General features: G+C 56.5%; 1 protein-coding gene across 3 annotated transcripts in view; it reads left to right on the forward strand.

Moving 5' to 3' along the window:
* THBS2 (thrombospondin 2) overlaps positions 1 to 24,022 on the forward strand; it is a 50,502-nt gene that overhangs the window by 18,387 nt on the left and 8,093 nt on the right. For 2 of the 3 annotated variants that reach the window (XM_075554258.1, XM_075554256.1), the window contains exons 5-17: positions 1,905 to 2,101; positions 4,504 to 4,644; positions 5,212 to 5,308; positions 7,488 to 7,658; positions 8,044 to 8,220; positions 9,265 to 9,438; positions 10,793 to 10,920; positions 11,013 to 11,165; positions 12,391 to 12,609; positions 17,601 to 17,708; positions 18,393 to 18,552; positions 21,014 to 21,132; positions 22,023 to 22,257. In XM_075554258.1, coding sequence (XP_075410373.1) covers positions 1,905 to 2,101; positions 4,504 to 4,644; positions 5,212 to 5,308; positions 7,488 to 7,658; positions 8,044 to 8,220; positions 9,265 to 9,438; positions 10,793 to 10,920; positions 11,013 to 11,165; positions 12,391 to 12,609; positions 17,601 to 17,708; positions 18,393 to 18,552; positions 21,014 to 21,132; positions 22,023 to 22,257 — 2,079 coding nt within the window. The remainder of the gene's footprint in view (positions 1 to 1,904; positions 2,102 to 4,503; positions 4,645 to 5,211; positions 5,309 to 7,487; positions 7,659 to 8,043; positions 8,221 to 9,264; positions 9,439 to 10,792; positions 10,921 to 11,012; positions 11,166 to 12,390; positions 12,610 to 17,600; positions 17,709 to 18,392; positions 18,553 to 21,013; positions 21,133 to 22,022; positions 22,258 to 24,022) is intronic. The other variant, XM_075554257.1, reaches the window with a different exon arrangement.

The raw sequence follows: 24,022 nt of genomic DNA on the forward strand, positions 1-24,022 counted from the left end.
AGGGAAGTTTGAGAAGACGCCGAAAAGTGTTATCATTAACTGGGCGAAGAGCAGGAGCTCTAAAGCTGAAAAAGGGAAAACCTTTCCTCTCCAGATGAAAGAACTGAAGAAGAAATTCAACCCTCCAGTTGCAATATTGGCGGACTCTCCGAGCAAACTGGAATGATATGACACATCAGAGGCGGTGGGAGCCGTACGGAGTCACAGTCCCAAAAAGGACTGGCTGGTATTCAGCCACCTCAAGAGACAGCATCAAATCAAGGCCGATGGCACTGAAGGGCGAAGCCCAAGGTACCCTGGAGGCATGAATCCAAAGCAAGGCTCCAGAAATTGATGGAATACTGATGGAAATGTAACAAGCCAACGACGTACTGGAAGCACCTTCCCATCTGGGTCGAGAAATTTTGAAGACAGCTACCTGACCAAGATCCTGGAAGAGACCCATCTTCATGCCCATTCCAAAGAAAGGTGACCCAAATGTGACATGCAAGGATAATATTGCAGAGGATGGTTCAAAAAGGGCTGCGGCACGACATCAACAGGGAGCTGCCCACAGTTCTCACTGGATGTCGGAGGGGCTGTGGCATGAGGGATCTCCCTGCGGACATCAGAGTGATCCTCGTTGAGAGCAGAGAAGGCCGGAAAGATGTCTACTTGTGTTCTGTAGACTATGAAAACCATTGGACTGTGTGGCTCAAGAGACTCTGTGGATGACAAGGAGAAGGAGGGAATTCCAAAACACTTCATTGTGCGCCTGTGGAACAGGCACACAGACCAAGAGGCAGCTCTTCAAGCCAAATGAGAGACTGCCGCCTGGTCTAACATCAGGAAAGATGTGTATCAGAGTTTATTGTTTATTCAGCGAGTGTGCTGACCATGTCTGAGAAGCGGGGGCAATAGAAATAGATGGGGGCACCAGGATTGGAGGAAGGGTAATCCACACCCTGAGATACGTGCACGGCATCCCCTCCCTTGCTGAACGTGAGCAAGGCCCGAAGAATGTTCTGAAGATCAAGGACTGCAGGCTTCCGTGTGGATGATAAATCCGTGCAAAGGATGCCCAAACTCTCACGACTGGACAAAGAGACAGCATTGTGACCAATGCAGTAAGACAAATGTAGTCACTAGAGATTGCATCTTGCTTGGATCCGCAGGGGTCCCCCGAGTAAAAACCTCTTCGCCATGCTGACAAGCGGAAGCATCTCTCTGAGGACTGAGGTGCCCTGACCCAGCCACGGCATTTTCAACCACCTCCTATGCCTGGGAATGTTGGCAATGAGCAAGGAAGACCCCGGGATTGAAATCTTTGGATTGTGGTCTAGGGAAGAATCTTCTGGCAGTGTCGTGGGCTGCCAGACGCACAGACAGGTCTGTCTGGGGAGCACAGCCGGAATGCTCCTTAGACGGATGTATAGGATAGTTCTCACGTGCTCAGGACATGTGACCCAGAGGGCCCAGTCCTTGCGAAAGGCCACCAGGCTTGGGAAACCAGACAAAAGAAGCCTGACACCGGAGCGGTCACGATGGGTGGGGTGATGTTCTGTTTCCACGTGCTCACGACATACTGTTTTGGAAGTAGACAGTCCATTTTGAAACTTGGTCACTACTGGAAAGGTCCTGTGGTTGTCCTAGGTGGATTCTGGTGCATGGTAGCCCCAGAAGTGCCACAGAACCGTAGAGCTGAATGGTGGGTACTTTCCAAAGCTTGACACTGGGTCTGGGTCCCAGGGAGCCTCTGGTGTGTTTGAACCATCAACCTTCCCACTAGTGGTGGAGCGTTTGATCCTTTGAGCCACCTGGGGACTCCCACTTAGCAGTCTGCCATCCCAGACCTACTATGGGCACCACCTCCCACAGTAGGGGGCTCGACCTCTCTCTCACCCCTTGGTGTGCTTCCCCCACAGCAGAGGCCAACACCATCAGCGAGCACACAGAGACCCTGCACCTGACGCCACACGTCACCTCAGGGTACGGGGACCAGCAGCTGGAGAAGAAGCCGCAGGTGTGCGAGCACTCATGCGAGGAGCTGGGCCACATGATCAATGAGCTCTCGGGGCTGCACGTGGTCGTGGACCAGCTGCACAAGAACCTCAAGCAAGTGGTAGGTGTCTGGGAGGGCGGGCGGGAGGGCAGGGGTGAAAGGAGATCCGAGGTAGGTGCTCCGGAGGGGATAGCTGACTAGCCCAGCACCTTCAGCAAAAACAAAGAAGCAGAAATCTGCACCCAAGAAGCAACTCTCAGCAACCCGTGGGGCAGTGTAGCTCCGCTCCGTAGGGGTTTTGAGGTTGTCAATCTTTTGGGGAACAAGTCTTTCTCCTGTGGAGCAGCTGACGGGTGTTTGGGGTGGCACCTCAGTGTACAGCAGCCCACTCCATAGCTGGGCCCAGCAAAGGGAATAAGTAGGTCCTTCTCTCGGCAGCTGACGGGCTCAGAGCCCTCGGCAGAAAGGACCTTTCAGGACAAGCCTGCTCCACCTGGACTCGGGAGATGTGAGTTTCCCGAAGCTGCGAAAGAAGTCAGACTGGCAGATCCTTGGGCATCTTTGCGGGTATCTGTCCCCCGATCCTCAGAGGGTCCATCACCCTGAACTAGAAACTGTGGCGGAGGGAAAAGAGACCCCCATAGGAGCCTCCCGTGGAGACTTCATAGAACAAAGAGAAACCACGCACTCTTTTCAGGACAGCTGGTGTAGCTGTCTTTTGACCCCAGTAGTCTCTTTCTATCTGTAGCCCCAGGAGAGTGAGAATGCGTTTCTCTCTTTTCCACCACGATCAAGAGCAAATATAAACCCGCCGCGGCGGAGGCGATTCTGACTCGTGGAGACCCTCCAGGAGAGAGTGGAACTGCTGCAAGCGTGTCTGAGACTCCGTCCTTATGGGGACAGCCTGCCTGTCTTTCTCCCCGGGAGTTCGGGTTCATGACATTTTGGCTAGCAGAACAGTCCTTAATCTGCTGCCCCTACCCGGATGGTGAATGGCCACGGAGGTGGTCCGAGCTGAGGTCCTTTGGCTGCCCTGTGGCCACGAGGCCGGGTCAGGCAGGCGTCCTTGCTCTGTCCTCCTACCCTTTGCTGACACTGACCCTTCCTCCCTGCTCGCTGGGCTGCGGCAATTCAGTGCCAAGACGTTGACGAGGGGAGAGGCGGTCCTGGGTCCACAGCCGGCAGCACGTGCATGCCTCCCTCGTCCTTGGCCTCTCCGCCTCCTGGGCCCATGGACCTTGCTGCCGTGGGCCCGGAAGCCAGCCCGTCTGCCGCTCGCTCGGCCCCACAACTCCATAGTCCCGTGGCCTCAGAGCCGTTCCTCCGGGTCTCTGCCTGGCAGTCCCTGGTGCTCTGGTCTGGCAGCCTCTGCCCTGCACAGAGGGGCTGGGAGGTGCTCTTTAGACCCTCCTGGGGGTTCTCTCTGTGTTGGGCGGTGGGGGACTCTTACTCACTGAGGAATGGCTTTGATGGAGGTGTGGTTTGCTTTTTAGCTGACCATCCACCTAAGACAGCGGTTCTCCACCTGTGGGTCGGGAACCCTTTGGGGGTTGAGTGACCCTTTCACAGGGGTCACCTAAGACTACTGGAAAACACATAAATATTTCACTGTATATAATTATATATTGTTTTGCAAGTAACCACTATGCTTTAATTGTGCTTAATGATGTTCAATTTGTAACAATGAAAATACATCCTCCATATCAGGTATTTACATGATGATTCATAACAGTAGCAAAATGACAGTGATGAAGTAGCAACAAAAATGATTTTCTGGTTGGGGGTCACCACCACATGAGGACCTGTATTCAAGGGTCCCAGCGTTAGGAAGGTTGAGAACCACTGCTCTAAGAGAAATGAAGTTCCGCCTTCTGCTGTAGTCTCACCGGTGCCCCCAAGGCCACAAAGGCTGCAGTTTGGTCCACATCCTCTCCTACGCTCAGGACTTAACCCCATCTTAGGTCTTCCCCGCCCCTGCAATCCACAATTACTGTCCATCTCGTAAGGACGATGGCTAGAAGGGCCATAGGAATATACTTCCTCCTATTGAGCAATGGGCCGGGGACACAAGGGAACTACACTGTCTGGGCCTGAGCTCTCAGCTGCAGGACCAGATGACACCTCCCTTCTCCCAGCACCACCATGACACCCCACCCCCCACAAACCCCAGCACTAGTGGGCTTTCCTTCACCCTCTGGGTCAGGGCCATCCTCAGGGGCCACCTGAAAGCATGCGGAGAGGCAGGACAGTCCACAGAGAGATGCTCACGGGGCAGGTATGGATGGACGGGGCCGAAGCAGGCAAGTCAGAGCAAGGGCTGAGACCTCCTCCTTGCAGTCGCTGACTGAATGCCTCCTTCCCTGGCTTCGTCTGCAAGTCAGCTCCACACAGACCGTAGGACCACGCAGCCCGTGGATTCTGGCGGCCTCTGCGCCCCAGAAAAGAACGACCTGCTGTGCGGTGAACACGCCCGAGTGCGCTGTGCGCCCATCTGTGGCTGAACGCTTCCCTTCATGTTGCAGGCAGACGACAACCAGTTCCTGTGGGAGCTGGTGGGGGGCCCTCCCAGGACCAGGAACGTGACTGCCTGCTGGCAGGAGGGCCGGGTATTCGCGGACAACGAGACCTGGGTGGTGGACAGCTGCACCACCTGCACGTGCAAGGTCAGGCACAGCCCCCGCCCCTCCTCAAGGTCAGGCGCAGTTCCCACTCTGTGGTGTACAAGTACCAAGTACACCTCTGTGGCCAATTGTGGTCACTCCCTGTGACTATCATTTCGTGTCCCTGCTGCTCATTGGCACATGACTGCCACACGGGACAGCTGAAACCACAGTCCACGCAGGACAGGAGTTCAGACAGCAGGTGATGCGACACCATGCTTGTCCTGTGTGTGTTTGGTGCCACCCGTGCTGCCGGGCACTTGGGTCAACAAATGACACCCTGGGGGATGCCAGTCACTCTCCAGTCATTGGATAGATGATGTGGACCCCTGGCTTCTCAGTGGCCTGGACCCAGGGGTGCTGGCCCTCACACCCACCCTGCAGGCTGGAAGGAGAGAGAGGGCAGACAGCCACCAGGCTCTTGCATCTAAATATTAGACCCCCGGCTGTGGAGGACAGGGCAACACACTGTCCACCCTCGGCCAGTCAGCCCTGTGCTCATCTTTCCCAAAGCTTTGTTTGCTGGCTGCTTCCCATGGGTGCTGTATCTGTGCTTCTGTTTACTTGTAGAAATTTAAAATTGTTTGCCACCAAATCGCCTGCCCGCCAGTGACGTGTGCAAACCCATCCTTCCTGGAGGGCGAATGCTGTCCTTCCTGCTTCCACCGTAAGTGCCCTGCCAGAGGGTGTGGGGGGGCATGGGTGCACAGGAAGGGGTAGGGCCTAGACCTACACTCACACCACACACAGACACACACTAACCACACATACACACACCACATACATACACACAATAAACACACACACATCACACCACACACATACACACAATAAACACACACACGTATCACACCGCAAGCATATACATCACAAACATACACATGTACAGAGCACACACACACCTTACCACAAACACATATACTCACACACCACAAACACACTAAACACACACGTGGAGCATCAGACACAGGCTGATCCCTTTCTCAGGGACTAGTCTCAGGATGGCATTTGTGCCCCTAGAAAAAAAGTGGACCCCTGCCAGGTGCCCCTGCTGAGGCACTGCGGGGGGTGGACAGAGGGAAGGATGAGGGCGGAAGCCAGGGGCCTGATCTGGGGGAGAGGGCTCTCTCAGGTCCCTGTGCTGCTCCTGTGCCCCGTCGGTCTTCTCGAGTGACTCCCTAATGTCAGGCCACACAGCCCAGCACCCCAGTGCCTGATGTCCTCAGTGCTCAGGAAACACCCGGCACCCCCAAACAGCTCCTTGCAACCGCGCCTCCACGTGGCTTTTCAGTCCTCTTCTCCCCACTGCGGTGGGCGCCCCACCAACCAAGCTCCCCACTAGCGAGGTGATGCCCCTCACAGTGAGCCTGCAGGACAGGGCAGAACTGCCCTGCGTGTTTCTGAGCCAGAATCTCTGGTAGGAAGCAGACAGCTTCCTCTGTCTTCTGAGGAGTGGCTGGTGGTTTCAAACCCTTGCCCTTCTCTGAGCTCGCCTAGGGCCCTGTTCTCTGGGGTTCTCTGACAACCCAGGCTTCTCAGTGTGGGACTGTGTCTCCCCGGGGCCCCTGACTGATGCTGGAGTCGACAGGCTGTAGGTCTGAGTCCACAGAGGCCCTGACAGAGGCCTGGCAACATCTCCATGCAGGCCGGCCCCTGCAGCCTGCTGGCGGGGGCACCTTTGTGACTCCTTTGTGGACAGCAGGTGCCCCCCGTGCTGGGTGCAGAGCTCTTGCTCCCTTCTGGGGCTCTGAAGAGAAGCCCCTAGAATTGGCTGTGCCCTGAGTGCCTGCTGTGCTTGGACGCCTGGCCTGGAGATCCCCCGGGCCTCTGGCTTGGCAGTGGTTCAGGCTGGGCCAGTGCCCGCTTGTCTCGTGTTGGCGGCCAGGGTGTGTGCTGTCCTGTAATGGCTCAGCAGTGGGCGTGCACAACAGATGGGTGGCACTCGGCGATTGTCCCCTTTCTCTGTTTCAGCGTCAGCCCCGGGTGTCTCCCCTCTCCTGGGGGCTGATTGCGATGGTGAAATGCACAGGGCCGTGTGTGCAGAAGTGTCAATGGGATCTGACCACCGGGGGCTCCCACCAACTTGAGGGAGGGCATCTGAGCAGAGGGAGGGGCCTCCTTGACCACTTCCTGTCTCCATACCTGCTCTCCGCTGGGTTACTCCTAGGACCTTTGTGGGGCACAGTGGGCTCTTAGGGGCCAGAGCAGCCCAGGTGGAGAGGCAGGGGCCCGGTTGCTGGCCAGCCAGGGTGCTCCCTGTAGTCCAGCCCTGTCCCTTCTGGCTGTCAGGCATTGTGACGGCCCGTGTGAAACCACTGAGGGTGTTTCATAGTGGTTACGTGTTGGGCTGAGATCCACACGGTCAGCAGTTCAAAACTACCAGCTGTTGCTCGGGAGAGAGACGGCTTTCTGCTGGAGTGAATGGTGACCGTCTGGGACACCCACGGGGGTCGCTGTGAGCCAGCACTGCCTCCATGGCAATTGGTTTGGCCTGGCTTTTGAGCTTGTTCAGCACTGAGTTCTGTCCGATATGTCAACCAAGAGCTGTGCTGGTCACTCCCAGAAAGACTGGCATGGACATGGACTGCCCTGGTGTGGCTTCCAGGAAGCCTCCTGGAAGCAGGGTGGACAATCTGTCTTGGAAGATGGCTTACCACTTCCGCCACTGAGCTCCCGGATTGAGTCCCTGGTGGGCTGTAGGCAGTGCTGAGCCCCTCAGAACCCCCAGAGCAGAAGGCTGCCCACCCAGAGGCCCAGAGGCCTGAGTTCCGATCTCAGCAGCTGCTGGGTCCAGGCCAGTGAGGTGGCCAGCGTGACCTAACCGGACCCTGCTTCCCTCCCCCAAGCCCCCGACAGCGAGGAGGGCTGGTCCCCCTGGGCCGAGTGGACCCAGTGCTCCGTGACCTGCGGCTCGGGGACCCAGCAGAGAGGACGTTCCTGTGACGTCACCAGCAACACCTGCCTGGGGCCCTCCATCCAGACAAGGCTGTGCAGCCTGGGCAAATGCGACGACCGCAGTGAGTGTGGAGAAGCCCCGACCTGGTCAGGGAGGTGACCATGGCGCATGTCAGACAGCACGGATCTGACCAGAGAGATTCCAGGGCCTCTCCTCTGGGCAGCCATTCCTAGAGCCACCAGAGCCTCGGGGAAGGTGGTCCTGGATCAATCCTGTGAGGCAGGCGCAGATGATCTGCTAAGCGTTTCCTGTCGGCCGAGACAGTGGCCGCCAAGTGGCCTCCCTTTGCAGCTATGTCACATCTGGCAGCCACCTAGCAGCAGGCTGGGGCCCCCTCCTCGGCCGTTCCACCCCTCCTGCCCTGACCTCCTGCCCTGTTCCCTCTTGCCCTGACCTCCAGCCCTGTCCCCTCCTGTACTGACCTCCTGCTCCGTCCCCTCCTGCAGTTCGGCAAAATGGCGGCTGGAGCCACTGGTCACCCTGGTCCTCCTGCTCAGCCACCTGTGGTGTCGGCAACATCACCCGCATCCGGCTCTGCAACTCGCCCGTCCCACAGATGGGTGGCAAGAACTGCAAGGGGAGTGGCCGTGAGACCAAGGCCTGCGAGGGCATCCCCTGTCCTGGTACGTGCATGTGTCCAGTTCACACAAAGCCCCACCTTCCCCAAGCAATGACCCTTCAGGGGAGCTGGATCACAGACACCAACAGGCAGTGGGGGAAGATGTCATCGCAAGGTACAAGCCATACCTAACCATCGTCAAGTTCAGCTAACGTTCCAGAAACGGAGACCTTGTCTGTGATACGAGACGCTCCAGCCACGTGTGGCCCTTTGCCGCCAGGTCTGTGATTCTGCAGAGCAGTCACCTGGCTTTCTTCCTAGGTGTGAGAGTGAAGCCTCACTGTTCCTCCCAGGCCCTGGCTCAGGATGGGCTGCCCATGGGGACGCCTGTCTGTCAAGTGCTCGGCTCCGTGGCAACGGCCCTGGAGCTGGTGCTTTCTGAAGGGACATCTGTTCTGGTTGGGACTCCACCCAGTGTCCGGCTGGCTGGCTTGGTGGACACGGGATTCATTCCTTAGAGTAAGAGACATCGAAGAGGGTGCAGTAAGGAGGGAAAGGTAGAGATGTCCCTGGAGAGGGTGCTGGGGTCCAAAGACGCCTGCTCAGGAAAGGACACGGGAAGTAGCGAAGAGGACGGCCCTGGACAGACGGCTCACACATGACAGCGACTGTGGGATGGCACAGGGTGGGCGGCGCTTGGTTTGATTAGACACAGGGCCGCCATGGATCGGAGCCAGCTAGATGGCCCCTGGCACCACCGTGAACCAAAGACACCCCACTACCATGGCCAAAAGCACAGGGTGTGAGGGCATGGAACAGCTGCCGTGGAGATGGTGCGCTTCCCAGGGTCCCACCGGCGTCGGGGGACCACGCACCACAGGATTCTCAGAAATGGTGGGCAGGCCTTCCTTCCTGGCTGCCTGGATGGTCCAGAGTGCCCAGCCTCTCAGGTGCAGCCCAGGGCACTAACTGTGTGCCCACTGAGGGTCCTGCTCACAGCCTGTGTGACTCATCAGTCTCCCCCACCCCGTGTCCCAGTGCCAGGTACCCCCCCACCCCCATATTCATGACGCCTCTGTGCTCTGACCTGTGTTTGCTGTCCCCACAGTTGACGGCCGGTGGAGCCCCTGGTCCCCATGGTCAGCCTGCACAGTCACGTGTGCTGGAGGCATCCGTGAGCGGACTCGGGTCTGCAACAGCCCAGAACCCCAGCACGGAGGGAAGGACTGCGTGGGAGACACCACGGAGCAGCATGTGTGCAACCGCAGGAGCTGCCCAGTCGGTGGGTGGGGCCAGCGTGGCCTGAGGGGGCGTGGCTGGGGGTGTGTGGACATGTTAGTGAGGGGAGGGCATGGCATGGTGGAGCCAGGTCAGTGGTGGATCTGAGCCAATGGATGGTGGGTAGGGCATGAGAGCAGAGAGTGTAGATGGGCAGACGGGGTGTGTAGATGGTGAGGCCGCATAGTGAGGGTGGAGGCTAGGGATATGGAGGTGGGTAAATGGAGGATGTCAGTGGCGGACAAAGGAGGAGGGTGATGGACAGGGTGGGCTGGTGAGGGCTGAGGTCTGCTGGTGGTGCATGGGGCACTTGGCATATTGGTGGGGGATATGGCGTGTTGGTGGTAGATGTGGAACATCGGTGGTGGACGTGGCATGTCGGTGGTGGACGTGACATGTCGGTGGTGGACGGGACGTGTGAATGCAGGATGCACCAGGGTGGAGGAGACTTGTCCGTGGGCCTCCTCTGTGCACAGTGGGCTTCGGTCTGCTCGTGGCTTCTGCATACTGCCCACTTTCAATAATCATTGGTTCTTCCTCCTGGCTAAAAGTGCAGACATTTTTGGGAAACAGCTAATCAGTATAGACTCACTCCCTGCCACCGGGGCAGTACTGACTCACAGAGACCCCCGGTGGGTTTCAGAGACTGTAACTGTGCACTGGAGTAGAAAGCCCAGTCCGCCTCCCTCACAGCTGCTGCTGGCTTTGAACTGCCAACCGTGCAGATCGCAGCCCAATGCGTGTCCACTAGAATAGACTAGAAACGGACACCGATTCTGGTCACACTCTGCAAAGGAAGCGGCCGTGTGTTTTAAAGTCATCCGCATTATAACCACGCTCACACCTGTTGGCCGTGCTGCACATGCACACCAGACACTGTGAGTGGCTTCGGCCTTCTTCACCACACGGCTCAGTGACGAGCGAGTGTCCAGACCTGTAGACATCGCCTGGACCATCTGAGTCTCCAGGGCCATGGCCATGGGTGGGGTGCAGACCAGGGACCTCAGGGCACACCTGTTTTTGACCACTTACAGAGATGGTCACTGTGATGGTCACGGTGATGGCTTCTGGCCCCGGTGGCATCGGCAAGCATCCCTCACTGGCCCTGGGGGCGTAGTGGGCTATTAGTTGGGCGGGGTGGACAACAAGGCTTTCTACTCCCGCTAAGATTGGGTCTTGGAAACCCACAGGGCAATTCCGCTCTGTCCTCCAGGCGAGTGGGAACGGTCTCAGTGGCCATGGGTTGGAGCTTGAGTGTTGACCCTGCAGGCTGTGGGACAGCATTGAAACGGAGCACCCCTCTGGGCTCAGCAGTGCTGTCATCTGACTGGTCCCTAACTGTGTCCTCTCCCTCACAGATGGGTGTCTGTCCAACCCCTGCTTCCCCGGGGCGCAGTGTGACAGTTTCCCTGATGGCTCCTGGTCCTGCGGATCCTGTCCGGCTGGATTCCTGGGCAATGGCACCCACTGCGAGGACTTGGATGAGGTGGGGTCCCCTCCCCGCCCAGGGTGGGAACGGGCTCAGCATGGGCTAGGAGGACCTACCACCCACTGTCCACCATCTGTTTGTCTCCACAGTGTGTTGTGGTCTCTGACGTCTGCTTCACCGCCAACAAGGCGCACCGCTGCGTGAACACAAACCCTGGCTTCCACTGCCTGCCCTGCCCGCCCCGCTACAAGGGCAGCCAGCCCTTCGGGGTGGGCTTGGAGGCTGCCAGGACAGAGAAGCAGGTGAGTGGTGCCCCCAGCTGCGGCATCCCTGAGGCCTCTACCCTGCTCCTCTATCCCACATCCTTCCGTTCACCTTGTGTCAGTCCGAGTAGACTAGAAAAACAAATCCAGGGAGAGTCGCATGTGTATCAGAAAGAGTGTTATATACAAGAGCATTTGTGATTAAGAAAGCAGTCCAGTCCAGATCAAGTCCATAAGTCTGATTAGCTCATATCTCAACATTAGTCTGTAAATTCCTGCTCTGGCTCATGAAACACATGCAATGACGCTGAATGCAGGAAGATCACAGGCCAGTGAGTAGAGAGTCTTGTGGATCCAGTGGCGCTGTGAGCATCTTAGTGCTGGCAGGGGTCTCCACGTGTTTCCTCCAGCTCCTGGGCTCTAGAGTGCTCCCTGTGTCTTCTCAAGAGGAAGGTCTCACAGGGAGTGTCAGTGTGTCCTGCCTCCAGTGAGCTATTTATCTCCTTAGCACCTCCAAATGAGGTTATCAAGCTGCACCCTAAACTCCACCCCTTCACTCTTAAGTCTCAAATTGACAACAGACTATGTAATACCACAATTTTCTCCCCCCTCCACCTCCAACCTCTTCCTCCTCCTTCCACAGCTCCCCCCCCCACCCTGTTTATCAACACTGATTCAGAAAAGAGGAGGGAGGGCGTAGAGAAGACCAGGGTGGGCATTCAGTGTTGCTGGTGAGCATAGGGCAGGAAGTGCTGACCTCCCACCCCCTGAGAAAACGCGCCCTCAGGGCGAGCCGATTAGCTGGGAGCCAGACCTGGGGGGTAGGCAGAGAGCTCAGGGGGTTAGACCTGAGTCAGGTTATTAACTCTGCTGACTGGTTATTTGAGGCCCAGCCATCCTGCCCAGCCGGCTCCTATTAAGACCGGCATTGCTTTCAGGCTTATAAGCTGCATAAACTAATACAAGTGCAAACACCAGTGAGCTCGTGGCCAGTCAGTTACGTTGAGGCAGGGAAACAGGCGGCACCTGAGCAGTCAGCGTGTGTGAGATGCCCCGACACCTGCGGCCGGCCTCCTGTGGATGTGCAGAGATGCGCCTCTTACTCAGTAGCAGGTGGAGTGGGCTCCCGGCCACCTCGGGAAACAACCCCAGGCTTCAGGTGTCCTGCCTGCTCACGGCCTCTCCATGGCAGCCCAGTGAGCAGGCTTAGGACCCATGTCTCTGGCCACCAAGCCTCTGCCCTCACCCGGCATTTCACCTGCAGGTGTGTGAGCCCGAGAACCCGTGTAAAGACAAGACTCACAGGTGCCACAAGAACGCCGAGTGCATCTACCTGGGGCACTTCAGCGACCCCATGTACAAGTGCGAGTGTCAGACAGGCTACGCTGGCGATGGTCTCATCTGTGGGGAGGACTCAGACCTGGACGGCTGGCCCAACAAGAACCTGGCCTGTGCTATCAACGCCACCTACCACTGCACCAAGGTAGGCCGGTGGCAGGGATGGGATGGGGGTGGGGGGCAACTACAACCAGTGTCTCTGGTGTTGCTGGCTCTGACCCGGGAGGTCCTTGTGTGAATCTTAGCAGAATTGTGCTCCAAGAGGTTTTTAGAAGTCAGTCACTGAGTGTGTTGGGTTGGGTTCTCCGGAGAATCAAAGCCAGTGACGCTCTGATATGTGTCTGCACAGAAAGCGACTGGCTTCAAGAGTGGCTCACACGGTGATAGGAGTCACCCAGGAGCCAGTCCAGGCGGGGGGTGGGGGTGGGGTCAGGCTTCTGTGGACTCTCAGAAGCTGGTGTCCAGGAAGCAGGATGAGGAAGCAGAGAGAGCAGGGGGAAAGGGCTGGTGGATGGCGAGGTACAAAGTGAGCCTAATGAATCCGCCATCAGCCGTCTGCTGACGGCTCCTGAGATGCAACAGGGCATGGATGGACAAGACGCAAGATCCATCTCCAGCAGAAGTTAAGAGGCCCAGAGGATTCAATCCTGCTAGCCCCTCTCTCTCTTATACAGAAAGGTGTATGCCGCTAAGGAGGTGACCCGCGTGGTAGGTTGGGCTCTGCCCCGACCTTACCCAGGAGCATCTGCGTGACAGGAACCCTAGCCCTCACAGCAAGCTTTTCTTCCGAGGCACCTCCAGGCGACTTGAGCCTGCGCCTTTTGTTTAACGGTTGAGCGTGCTGTTTGCACCACTGAGATGCCAATGCTTAGACCAGCCCTTGCCCCAGTCGCATGTGGAGGTAGCATTCATCCATGATACTCGTTGTGAGACGGTGCCTTGCCCTGCACAATGGGACACCAGTCTCTTCCGGTTACAGCCCACATGCCTCAAGGAGTCTGTAAGTCCTTCAACTCATATGGGCTGCTGGGTTCAAGGTCAAGGTATCAGACAGCAAACAGCAGGGTCACCAAGAGTCAGCAGTTCGGAAGCTTAGCAAAGCAGGCCCTATGAGATAGCAAACCCGAGCAACGCAAGACGACACGATCCGCCAGCCTCAAACTCAAGCAATGTAACATCAGCAGCACGGCAAAGCAGGTCTCGAAGGAACCTCAAGCTCTTGCAACATGATCCACAGGTTGGCTGTTCCACAGGTAGTGGAACTCACGAGTCGAGGCAGAGAACTAGCTAGAGCAGTTATACACCAGAAAGCATGAGAGTTAGGAGCGGGCCATGCCATGCCCTTTATCTCTTTGCCCTCCAATCAAACTGCCACCTGATTAATCCCACATGTTCCTATAGGCCAGGTTGGCACACTAAACCTACCTATCACACACATTTTGATCATTCTCACAATATTTTAATCTTTTTCCTCATGCTCTTGAACATGTCATGTGAGTAGGTGGGTGCAAAAGTTTGTGGAAACATTATAAGGTCAACAGAAAGGAGGAAGGCATTTCATGATATGGACTGACGCAGCAGAGATTGTTCTCAGACCTAGTGTTTGTAAGGATGGAGCAGATAGGTCTATCGGTCTCATTCTATTGTACATGGGCTCCCTAAGTCAGACTTATCTCTATAGCACCCAAAGAAACCTAGATAGACCCAAAGAAGCAGAGAGAGAGAGGTAGATGATAGGCAGATGGATAGATGGATGGATGGATAGATAGATAGATGATAGGCAGATGGATAAATAGGGAGACAGTTAAATAGGTAAGTAGGTAATCGAGAGATGAGAGGTAAGTAGGTAGGTACATGGGTGAGAGATAAATAAGGAGGTAGATGGATGCACAACATTTAAGATGATGATGTTGCTGTTCTTGTTGGGTGTCATCGAGTCAGTTCTGACTCATAGAAACCTGATTATGTACAACAAAACAAAACACTGCCTGGCCCTGCCCCATCTCCACAATCATTATTTTGCCTGAGCTCATTGTGGCAGCCACTATGCCAATCCATCTCCTTCCTGTTTTTTTCCTGGCCCTCTACTTTACCAAACATAATGTCCTTCTCCAGGACTGATTTCTCCTGACAAGATGTCTAAAGTCTATAAGACGAAGTCTCACCCTCCTTGCCTCTAAGGAGCACTCTGGCTGTACTTCTAAAAGACAGCAAGACAGATCCCTTTGTCCTTTTAGCAGTCCGTGGTACTTTCAATGTTCTTCCCCAGCACCACAGTTCAAATGCATGGATTCTTCTTGTGCAACACCCAACTCTCACATGCATATGATGCAATGGAGGATACCATGGTGCATCTTAGCCCTCAAAGTAACATTCTTGCTCTGTGATTCTCTAAAGTGGTCTCGCGTGGTAGATTTCCCTAGTGCAATAGGTCTTTTGATCTCTTGGCTGCTGCTTCCATGAGCATCGATTGTGGATCCAAGCAAGATGAAATCCTTGACAACTTCAACTTTTTCTCCATTGATCACGACATCACCTACTGGTCCAGTTGTGGGGGTTTGGTTTTCCTCACATTAAGTTGTACTTCACACTGAAGGCTATAATCCTTGATCTTCGTCAGCAAGTGCTTCAAGTCCTCCTCACTTTCAGCAGGCAAGGTGGTGTCATCTGCACATTGCAGGTGGTTCATAAGCCTTCCTCAAGTTCTGGTGCCATACTCTTCTTCACACAATCCAGCTTCTCTGACGATTTGCTCAGCACACAGATTGAACAAGTATGGTGAGCAGATACAACCCTGACGCACACCTTTCCTGATTTTAAACTGTGCAGTGTTCCCTGTCCTGTCCCCTCTTGATCCCTGCACGAGGGAGCGCAATGACGTGTCCTGCAATTCCGGGTCTTCCCAAGGCCACCCATAGTTTGTTATGATCCACACAGTTGAACGCCTTGACATAGGTAATAAAACACAAGCAAACACCTTTCTGCTTTTCTCTGATTTGAGCCAAAATCCTCTGTCGTCAGCAATGATATTCCTGGTTCCCCATTTCCTCCTGAATCCGGCCCAAACCTCTGGCAGTTCCCTGTCAATGCAGTGTGGCAGGCTTTATTGGATGATCTTCAGCAAAATTTCCCTTGTCTGAGCTATCAATGACATTGTCCTATATTTTGAGCACTCTGTTGAGAAAGAGATTTAATTGCAAGACTGTGAACAATTGGCTCTGTGCGTGTGTTTCAGGACTGTGTTCTGGCCCCATGCACACTGACTGAGCCTTCCGCCCTGGGCTCTGGGTTCTCCTCCGCGGGCACCTTATGCTCTGGTCTTCCTCAGGGAGTTTGAAGCCCTGGTCTGGGCAGCGCCTGTGCGCTGGGCTTCTGGGGAGATGAATGGTCCACGTGCCTCTCTGGGGACCACCTGGGTTTCTGTTGGACACATTCCTGTAGTCCAGGCGTCCTCAAACCACATGCGGCCGCCGAGGACATTTATCCAGCCCGCCGGGTGTTTCTGCCCCGTTTGTTTTATTACTTCAAAATAAGATACGTGCAATGTGCATAGGAATTTGTTCATAGTTTTTTTTAAACCCTCCAATGGGTCTGAGGGACAGTGAACTGGGCCCTGTTTAACCAGTTTGAGGACCCCCGCTGTGGTCATTCCAGCAAGGGCTTCCCACGCTCCCTCTCGTAACGCTTCCATTCCCACAAGTGGTTAGCGCCTGCACTGCTCTGTCTCGCCTACACACGGGCTTGCTGCCGTGGGTGCCCGTCGCGGGGCCCCGTGTCCATTGGGCTGAACACAGCGTGGTCCTATGCTGCCCTCACATTTGCTCTTTGTTTGGGCCCACAGTGTCCATCCAGTTCGCAGAGGGGTTTCCTCTGCGTCGCTGGCTGGCTACTCTACTCAGCATGATGTCCTTCTCCAGGGACTAGCCTGTCCTGGTGATGGGTCCACAGCACACAAGACGGAGTCTCGCCGTCTCTGCTCTTCAGGGCAGCTTGCTTCATAGTCTTCCATGATTGGTTTGTTATTCTGGCAGTCCTCCGTCCTTCTAGTGCCTTCAAATGTCATGTCATCGGACAGAAAACCAAATGACTACCTTTTCATTTTTATCTGCCGTGCCATGAGTTGCCCACTTCTGCAGAGAGCTGTGTTGGAGATGTCAGCTTCTGCATCCCCTCTCTGATCGGGCCCCTTCGACACACTCTTTCCTTCACCCGGAGTGGGTGGAGATCCACTCCCTGTTGGTCGCTCTGGCTGTCAATCTGTGAGGTGACGGGTGTGGGGAGGGATGGGCTGTACCCCGAGGATTGGCTCCTCACCTCGACTTCCTGCTGTGGCTGCTTGGCGACTTGACAGCCAACCGGGGCTGAGAAGCAAGTTCTGTTTTTCTCGGCTCTCTGAAGCAGAGATAAGATTCTAGAGAGGCCCGGGGAAAGGAAGGCTATGCCCCCCAGATCTCATGCGACACCACAGTTGAAGGAACCTTGGGGGTAGCTGGCACTCATAGGATGGCAAGCATGCCGTTTTGAAGTTGAGTTCCTGCCTGACATTTGACATAACCAAGAGCTAGATGTCGTTGGCCCCAGATGAGCCCTGGGCAACCATGTGCCCTCCTCCGAGGGCTGCCTGCTCAGTGCTGTGCTGCTGACGGAGAGGCGGCTACTGAGAGTGCCTGAAGAATTTCTGTGGCCCTTAGTTTCTGTTGAGGCCGCTGATGGGCAGCAGAGCAATGCCACCCTGACCTGTGCCAGCACTGGGGGCACGTCTGTGCCCAGGGTGTGGCTTCTGTGCCAGGGCCTCCCCTTCAGGGCTTTCCTGGTGATCCACAACTCTCTCCCTAACAAGATGTTCTCTCTTGAGGACTGGGCTTGCCTGGTGGTGGGTGAGTGAAAGGACGTGGGTCAGCATCTCGCCCTCCTCCTTCTGGGTGTATTTCTTCTACGATCCGTGTGTTCATTCTCCGGACCATCCACGGCTTGGTTTGCGAGCTTCACCGCACCGCAGTCCCCGTGCCTCGTTTCTTCTGCCTTGGTTTGCCAGTGTCCAGCCCTTATTCCACACGAGGCGATTGCAGACACCACAGCTTGGGGAAGAATTATTAAACTTCGCTAACTAGGTGAAAATTCTGTTCCTTTAAACAGGACAACTGTCCGCATCTGCCCAATTCTGGCCAGGAAGATTTCGACAAGGATGGGATTGGCGACGCCTGTGACGAGGATGATGACAACGACGGTGTGAGCGACGAGAAGGTAGGCCAGCTGGGGAGCGTGCTCTCCGCCAGGTGAGGGAGGAAGGTCTGAAGGTGACTGGTGGTCATCCTAGAGGCTCCTGGTCAATAGCCTCACTGGTTCTGAAGGGCTACGACCAGGGCACATCAGCCAAGGACACAGCTGGTTCCGTAGCACAGGGGGCCGTCCGGAACCCTCGGCTAGCAGGGTTGCTCATGGTGTGGCTCACTAAGGGAGCATCACCGCGTGCGTTCTGACTCGGCGTGGCCTGCGGGAGTGGACAGGGCGATGGCCTCCACTGGGGTTATGCTTGACTCAGTGGCAGTACCGAAGGACTTTCATTTTCTAAGAAAATTACAGCAGCGCGCAGATGATTCACGACATCGGTCCGTGCTACGTTGCTAGCTGGGAGAGGGGGGCATGTTTCCATCCACCACTTTCCTGCACATGGCTCCCCTGATTCTCTGGCTCAGGGATTCCTTCCGCAGACACTCGCGCACGCCTTCCCACCATGACGTACATGGCGCCATCCTTGGGGGCAGGTGCATCTAGGGGCATAAAGTGACATGACATCGGCAAAGCATCTCCCCAGCTTTCATCGACCCCACGTGGTTCCTCTGAATGCTGGCTGCCCTGCCCTGCCCTGCTTCGCATGAGTTGGAGGCAACGCCACAGAGAGCTGTATGTTACTGCTTCTGCCCCCAGGACAACTGCCAGCTGCTCTTCAACCCGCGCCAGTTCGACTACGACAAGGACGAGGTGGGAGACCGCTGTGACAACTGCCCGTACGTGCACAACCCGGCGCAGATCGACACGGACCACAACGGCGAGGGGGACGCCTGCTCGGTGGACATCGACGGGGACGGTCAGTCCATGCTTGCTGCCATCCCTGCGTCCCAGAGTGACGGCGGCCCCACGCTTCACTTTGCATCCCTTGGCTGAGCTCAGCCCCAACCAGGCCCCGATACTGGCCTCTGCCGCACCATGTGTGCTGTCCCGCCCGCCATGTGTCTGCGTAGAACTATGCTCTGGTCCATGGGGCCTGGGGTCACCTTGACTCAGGGCTGACAGCTTCTTCCTTTCTCTCCTGTAACCTGCCCTGCTCAGGATGAGTGGGGACACACCCACTCCTCTGGCAGAGGTTGGCTAGGATCCCGACTCCCAGCGTCGGTCCTGCTGCATCTCGCTTGCTCCCCACGCCTACCAGCCTCCCTGTAACTGACTCTTTTGACCTGTGGTATGATTTTACCAGATTTACATAGACACACCAAAGTCACTTCTTGCCATGTTAGCCATTCCTAAGAGGGGCCCTCGTGATATATGATTACACACTGGGCTGCTAGCCACAAGGTCTGCAGTTCAAAACCACCAGCCATTCCCAGGGAGAACCACAAGGCTTTCTATCCCCACAAACAGTGACTGACTCCCAAACCCAGTTCTACCCTGGACTAAAGGGTCTCCAGAGGTTAGCACTGACTCCAAGGCAGCAGGTTACATGTGCCATCTGGAGGAGAGGAGGACACTGGCCAGGCTTGCAGCCAGTCACCAGGTCCAGTCTCTCTGCACCTGCTGAGCGCCCCCAGCCTGTGTTTCCCTGGACACACGCCCACTCCTGCTGCCCTGGGGAAAGCTCGAAGCTGGGAAGGGGGTAGGCGAGGGGAGGGAACCTCGCCACGCTGGGACTTGTGGGGCCACCTGCCTGATGTGCACGGGGTTTTTCCTCTCTTGGGTCGGTGGTTCAAACCCACCAGCTTATCCCCAGGAGAAAGATGAGGCTGTGTGCTCCCATCAGGACTCACAGGCTGGGGCCCTTCTCTTCTGTCCCACAGGGCTCCTAGGGGTGGGGCTGGCTGGACACGGGGTGGGGGGGAGGCTGCCTTTCTTTGTGGAGTACTCGTTGCGTAGTGTGGGTTAAGCATTGGGCTGTTAACTCAGAGGTCGGCAGTTCTAAACCACCTGTGAGATTCTGGACAAAAGAAGAGGCTGCCTGCACCTGTCAAGATGTATAGACTTAGCAATCCTACTCTGTCCTTCACGTAGATAAGAGTCAGAACCGACCCCACGGTGGTGGGCTTTTGGTTTCTTCACTGGACATCCACCCCTATGCTTGCCTCCTCCCACTTGTTCAGCTCCCACTCCCAGCCCCTCTCCCTGACATCTCTCCCTGACCTCAGCTCCCCAGCCTCCCTCTGGGCCTGAGACTGTGCTGAGGCCCCAGGCTGCTTGCTTCTGCAGGTGTGGCAACTGATTCTCAAGGTGTCCTTCCTTGTACCTCCTTCAAAAGGACCCCTGACCTGCTTTCCCAATTGCCTGACAGCCTGCTCCCTGGTGCTGGTCAGCGGTAGAGCTGAGACCATGCCTGGTGGCTGGTCCCTCCCCGGGGAGCGGGTCCCAGATTTCTGGATGGCGTCATGGTTTCGTGTTGGTCTGAAAGTGCAAGGCCAGCAGTTCAAAACCACCAGGGACTCCTAAGCAAGATCAGGCTTTCTACTCCCCGGAAAAGTGGCAATCTCAGTGGCCCGCAGGGGCACTCTCTCCTGTCCTGTAGGGTCGCCAGGAGTCAGCACGGACTGCGTGGCTGAGTGAGTTTGAGGCTCTTGTGGGAGCAGGTGCACGTTGGGTGCGGCTGTTCCTGACTTCAGGAATGTTAACGAGAGTGAAGCAATGGCCCCGCTAAGCCAGCGGGGAAGGAGGCACATGTACGGTTCCTGAGGACAGGCTTCCCAGGAATGTTTACCGAGGGCACGTGGGGCAGAGCTCTTGCTGGATTGGCTCCAGGAATCTAGCAGCTCACCTTGTAGAACGCCTGATGCCCGTTGTCTCATAACCAGGAGCCCTGGTGGCGTGGTGGCTACACATTGGACTGACAGCCACAAGGGCAACAGTTCGGAACCACTCTCTGCTCCGAGGCAGAGAGACAGCATGATGTGCTCCTATAAAGAGTTACAGTCTGGGGTGCCCATGGGGAGCTCTTCCCTGTACCGTGGGGTCTCGGGGAGTCGGCAGGGACTCATGGCAAGGTGTGTGGTTTGAATCTCTGTAGGACGCAACCTGTTCAGAGGTTGACTCCTTGGGGAGTCATTCAGTTTAATGACCTGATGTGGCCTTACCCAAGGGCCTCCAGGCACTGATTGCATTTTGAAAAGTTTGGATGTAGGAATATGACATATGGCCTCCCGTGAATATAATTCTCTTTAAGCCCAACTGCCACCTTCGGCCCCTCAGTCACTAGTATTGATTGTTATTCGAGAAAAGTCCGGCGTGGCAAGGAAGCGGTGTGCTCTCCCTGAGCGTGCGCGGCTCACGCCTCTTCCCCGACCCTCCAGACGTCTTCAACGAGCGCGACAACTGTCCTTATGTCTACAACACGGACCAAAGGGACACCGACGGTGATGGCGTGGGCGACCACTGTGACAACTGCCCCCTCATGCACAACCCTGAACAGGTGAGCTGGCTTCTTGGCCTGTGAGCAGAAGTGGGCAGACGGTCTGACGTCTTCGTCAGTGGTTGAAATGTACAGGGTGCTTCACAAGCTGGCCAACCTCCCACCCCCTGAATGGTCTGTGGCATTTCTCCGGGGCCCTGTGAGTCCAGGTGTGTGGGGAGGTAGAGGTATGCAGGCAGATGCAGACGCAGGTGCTGATGGTGCAGACACATGTCCTTCACCACTCACCCGAAGTTCCACAGTTTGCACCTACCTGGGGACATCACAGAGAGCCTGGCAGTGCTCACGGGCAGGTGACAGCCCACCAGGAAGACCCTGCGGAGCTCATCCCTGCTCCCTGGGAGGCCAGGGTCCCCATGCATCAGATTCAACCAACTGGGTGGCAACAAGCTTAGTGCGCAGGCAGACAGACAGACAGACATGCCTTCATCCTGGCATGATGGTGGTGTCAACGATGCGAACCCTACACGTTCACTGGATCCAGGCCAAGGATGGCTACAGGATCTCAGTTGCTAGGGGCCAGGAGTGTGGACACGGCAGCCTCCCTTGGGAAGGATGGGCCTCAGTCTGCTTCTCTCTGACCCCCTGGCCCCTGAGAGAAAGGTGGGAATTGGCAACACAGGGATTTGCCTTTGGTCGAGGTGAGCGAGGACAGGATGCTCGCTCGCTCACCTGTAGAACGTGTTGTGGGGCTGCTGTGGCGATGGACTTCCATTCTGCTGCAGGGAGAATGCACCATGGAGAGGTGACTGAGAGGTCTGGCCGCTCTGATGGCCCCACATCGAGTGGCCCCTCTTGCCCTTCCAGGTCTTGAGCCCTGCTGTCTGCTGCTCCTCAGGCCTCTCCAGGGTCTTCCCACCTCCCTGCCATCCTCTCATTCTGCCCCCCAGACCGACGTGGACAATGACCTTGTTGGGGACCAGTGTGACAACAATGAGGACATCGATGAGGATGGCCACCAGAACAACCAGGACAACTGCCCCTACATCTCCAACGCCAACCAGGCCGACCATGACCGTGATGGCAAGGGGGATGCCTGTGACTCGGACGATGACAACGATGGCGTCCCCGATGACAGGGACAACTGCCGGCTGGTGGCCAACCCCGGCCAGGAGGACTCCGATGGTGGGTGCTGAGCCCTTGAGTCAAGTGTAAAGGTCCCGGGGAACAGCCCTCATGGGTGGGTGGGGTCGTCCGTCATAGTTAGGCCACGGGGTGGGGGGTGAGGGAGAGGGGCAGCCCCTCTGGAAGTGGCCAGGCACCCCATGTGGGAGGTGTGGCAGTCTGGGTAGAATGGAGAATCAAATCCATAGACACACATATGTGCATAAGAGAGAGCTTTATATACGTGAGCAGTTGAATATCGAGAAAACATCCCAGTCCAGTCCAGAGCAAGTCCATAAGTCCAGTAGGAGCCCATATGTCCCACACCAATCTAAAAAGGCCTCTTCAGACTCCCGAAACACATGCAATGACTTGGAATGCAGGAAGATCACAGGCCAGTGGGTGGGAAGTCTTGTGGATCCAGTGGCCCTGTAGGCATCTCAGCACTGGCAGGGGTCTCCATGTGGCTCCTCCAGCTCCCGAGGACTGGCTCCATCAGCCCAGCCCCATGTGTCTTGTCGGTAGTCTAGCCCCATGAGTCTCTCTCAGAGAGTGAAGAGAGAGACAGAGTGTGTCTTACACCTCCAAGGAGGAAGTCAAAAGTTCCCAGAATCCTCAGGAGAAGGCCATGCCCACACAGAGGCTTCATTGGCGATGACCTGATTGACAGGCCAGACTCCACCCCTTCCCTCTTAGTGCTCTCGAATTGACAAACGATTATTTAACTACCACAAGATGTGCTCCCCCTCTCCTGCCATCCCACTGGGCACGTCCCTGGGTCTTTCTCTGTGTGAGCCAGTGGGCGAGAGGCTGGGGTCTGCTGGTGTGAGTTTGGGTGAGGCCATTTCCACCAGCCCCATGCTCGTCGTCAAACTTTGCTCTGGCGAGGTCACTGGGCGCTCTGTCTTGTAAGGGTCCACTCAGAGGAAGTGGGAAAACAGGCTGCGTGGGGCGGAGCAGGGCCAGGGGTTCCTAGCAACACAGGGGCTCGAGGGGACAACACCACCACGTGCTGTGGCTCTTCATGCCACCGCTCAGTCACAAACGAGGGCAGACGGGTGGTTGGCCCTGGGCTGTGTGGCTCCTGGTTGGAGCTTTGCAGCATCTCAGCCGGCCTCCCTGGCCGCCTCCAGCGCTCTCCTGGGACTGCTGTTAGTGGACTGTGGTGGGGCTACGGAGGATGTGGGGAAACATAAGGATCCACAGGGCAGCCCAGAGGGCCCCCTGGGAATTGACAGGAGGCGGGAGGCTGTTTGGTGATAGGGATGCAGATGGGTGCTTGTGGAGGCAGGTGGGCTTGCCAGCAGGGGAGCAGACCCTGAGCCCTTCAGCCAGGGAGGCGGGGACGGATCGGCAAGAAGTCCCCGTGGCGGGCAGCGTCTCGGTGGGTGTGTCTAGGGCTCCCGTGAGCAAGGCGAGGAGCTTGCCGCTCCGTGGGTCTGCAGGCTTGTTACTGAAAAGCAGTTGACGGAGCATGATGGGAAGCTCAAGGAGACTCGTGCCGCACCCTCAGGGGATCAGGCCCTCGGAGAGGCTGCTCTGGGGACCGGGGGCGAGGCAGCCACGGAGGGATGGGGTCATCTCTCATCTTCCAGGACAGTCCACAGGCTGCTTAGCTTGGCACTCCTGGCCCCTGACCCCCCCTGAACATTTGAGAAGTTTGCAAGGAAGGAAGTCTGTATCTTCCCAGGAAATACATGTCCAGGACGGGAAGGAAGTCTGTATCTTCCCAGGAAATACATGTCCAGGACGGGGCAGAGATGGCTGAGAAAGGTCAGGGTGGGCA

Source organism: Tenrec ecaudatus, chromosome 7, assembly GCF_050624435.1.
Source record: "Tenrec ecaudatus isolate mTenEca1 chromosome 7, mTenEca1.hap1, whole genome shotgun sequence".
Classification (NCBI taxonomy): Eukaryota; Metazoa; Chordata; class Mammalia; order Afrosoricida; family Tenrecidae; genus Tenrec; species Tenrec ecaudatus.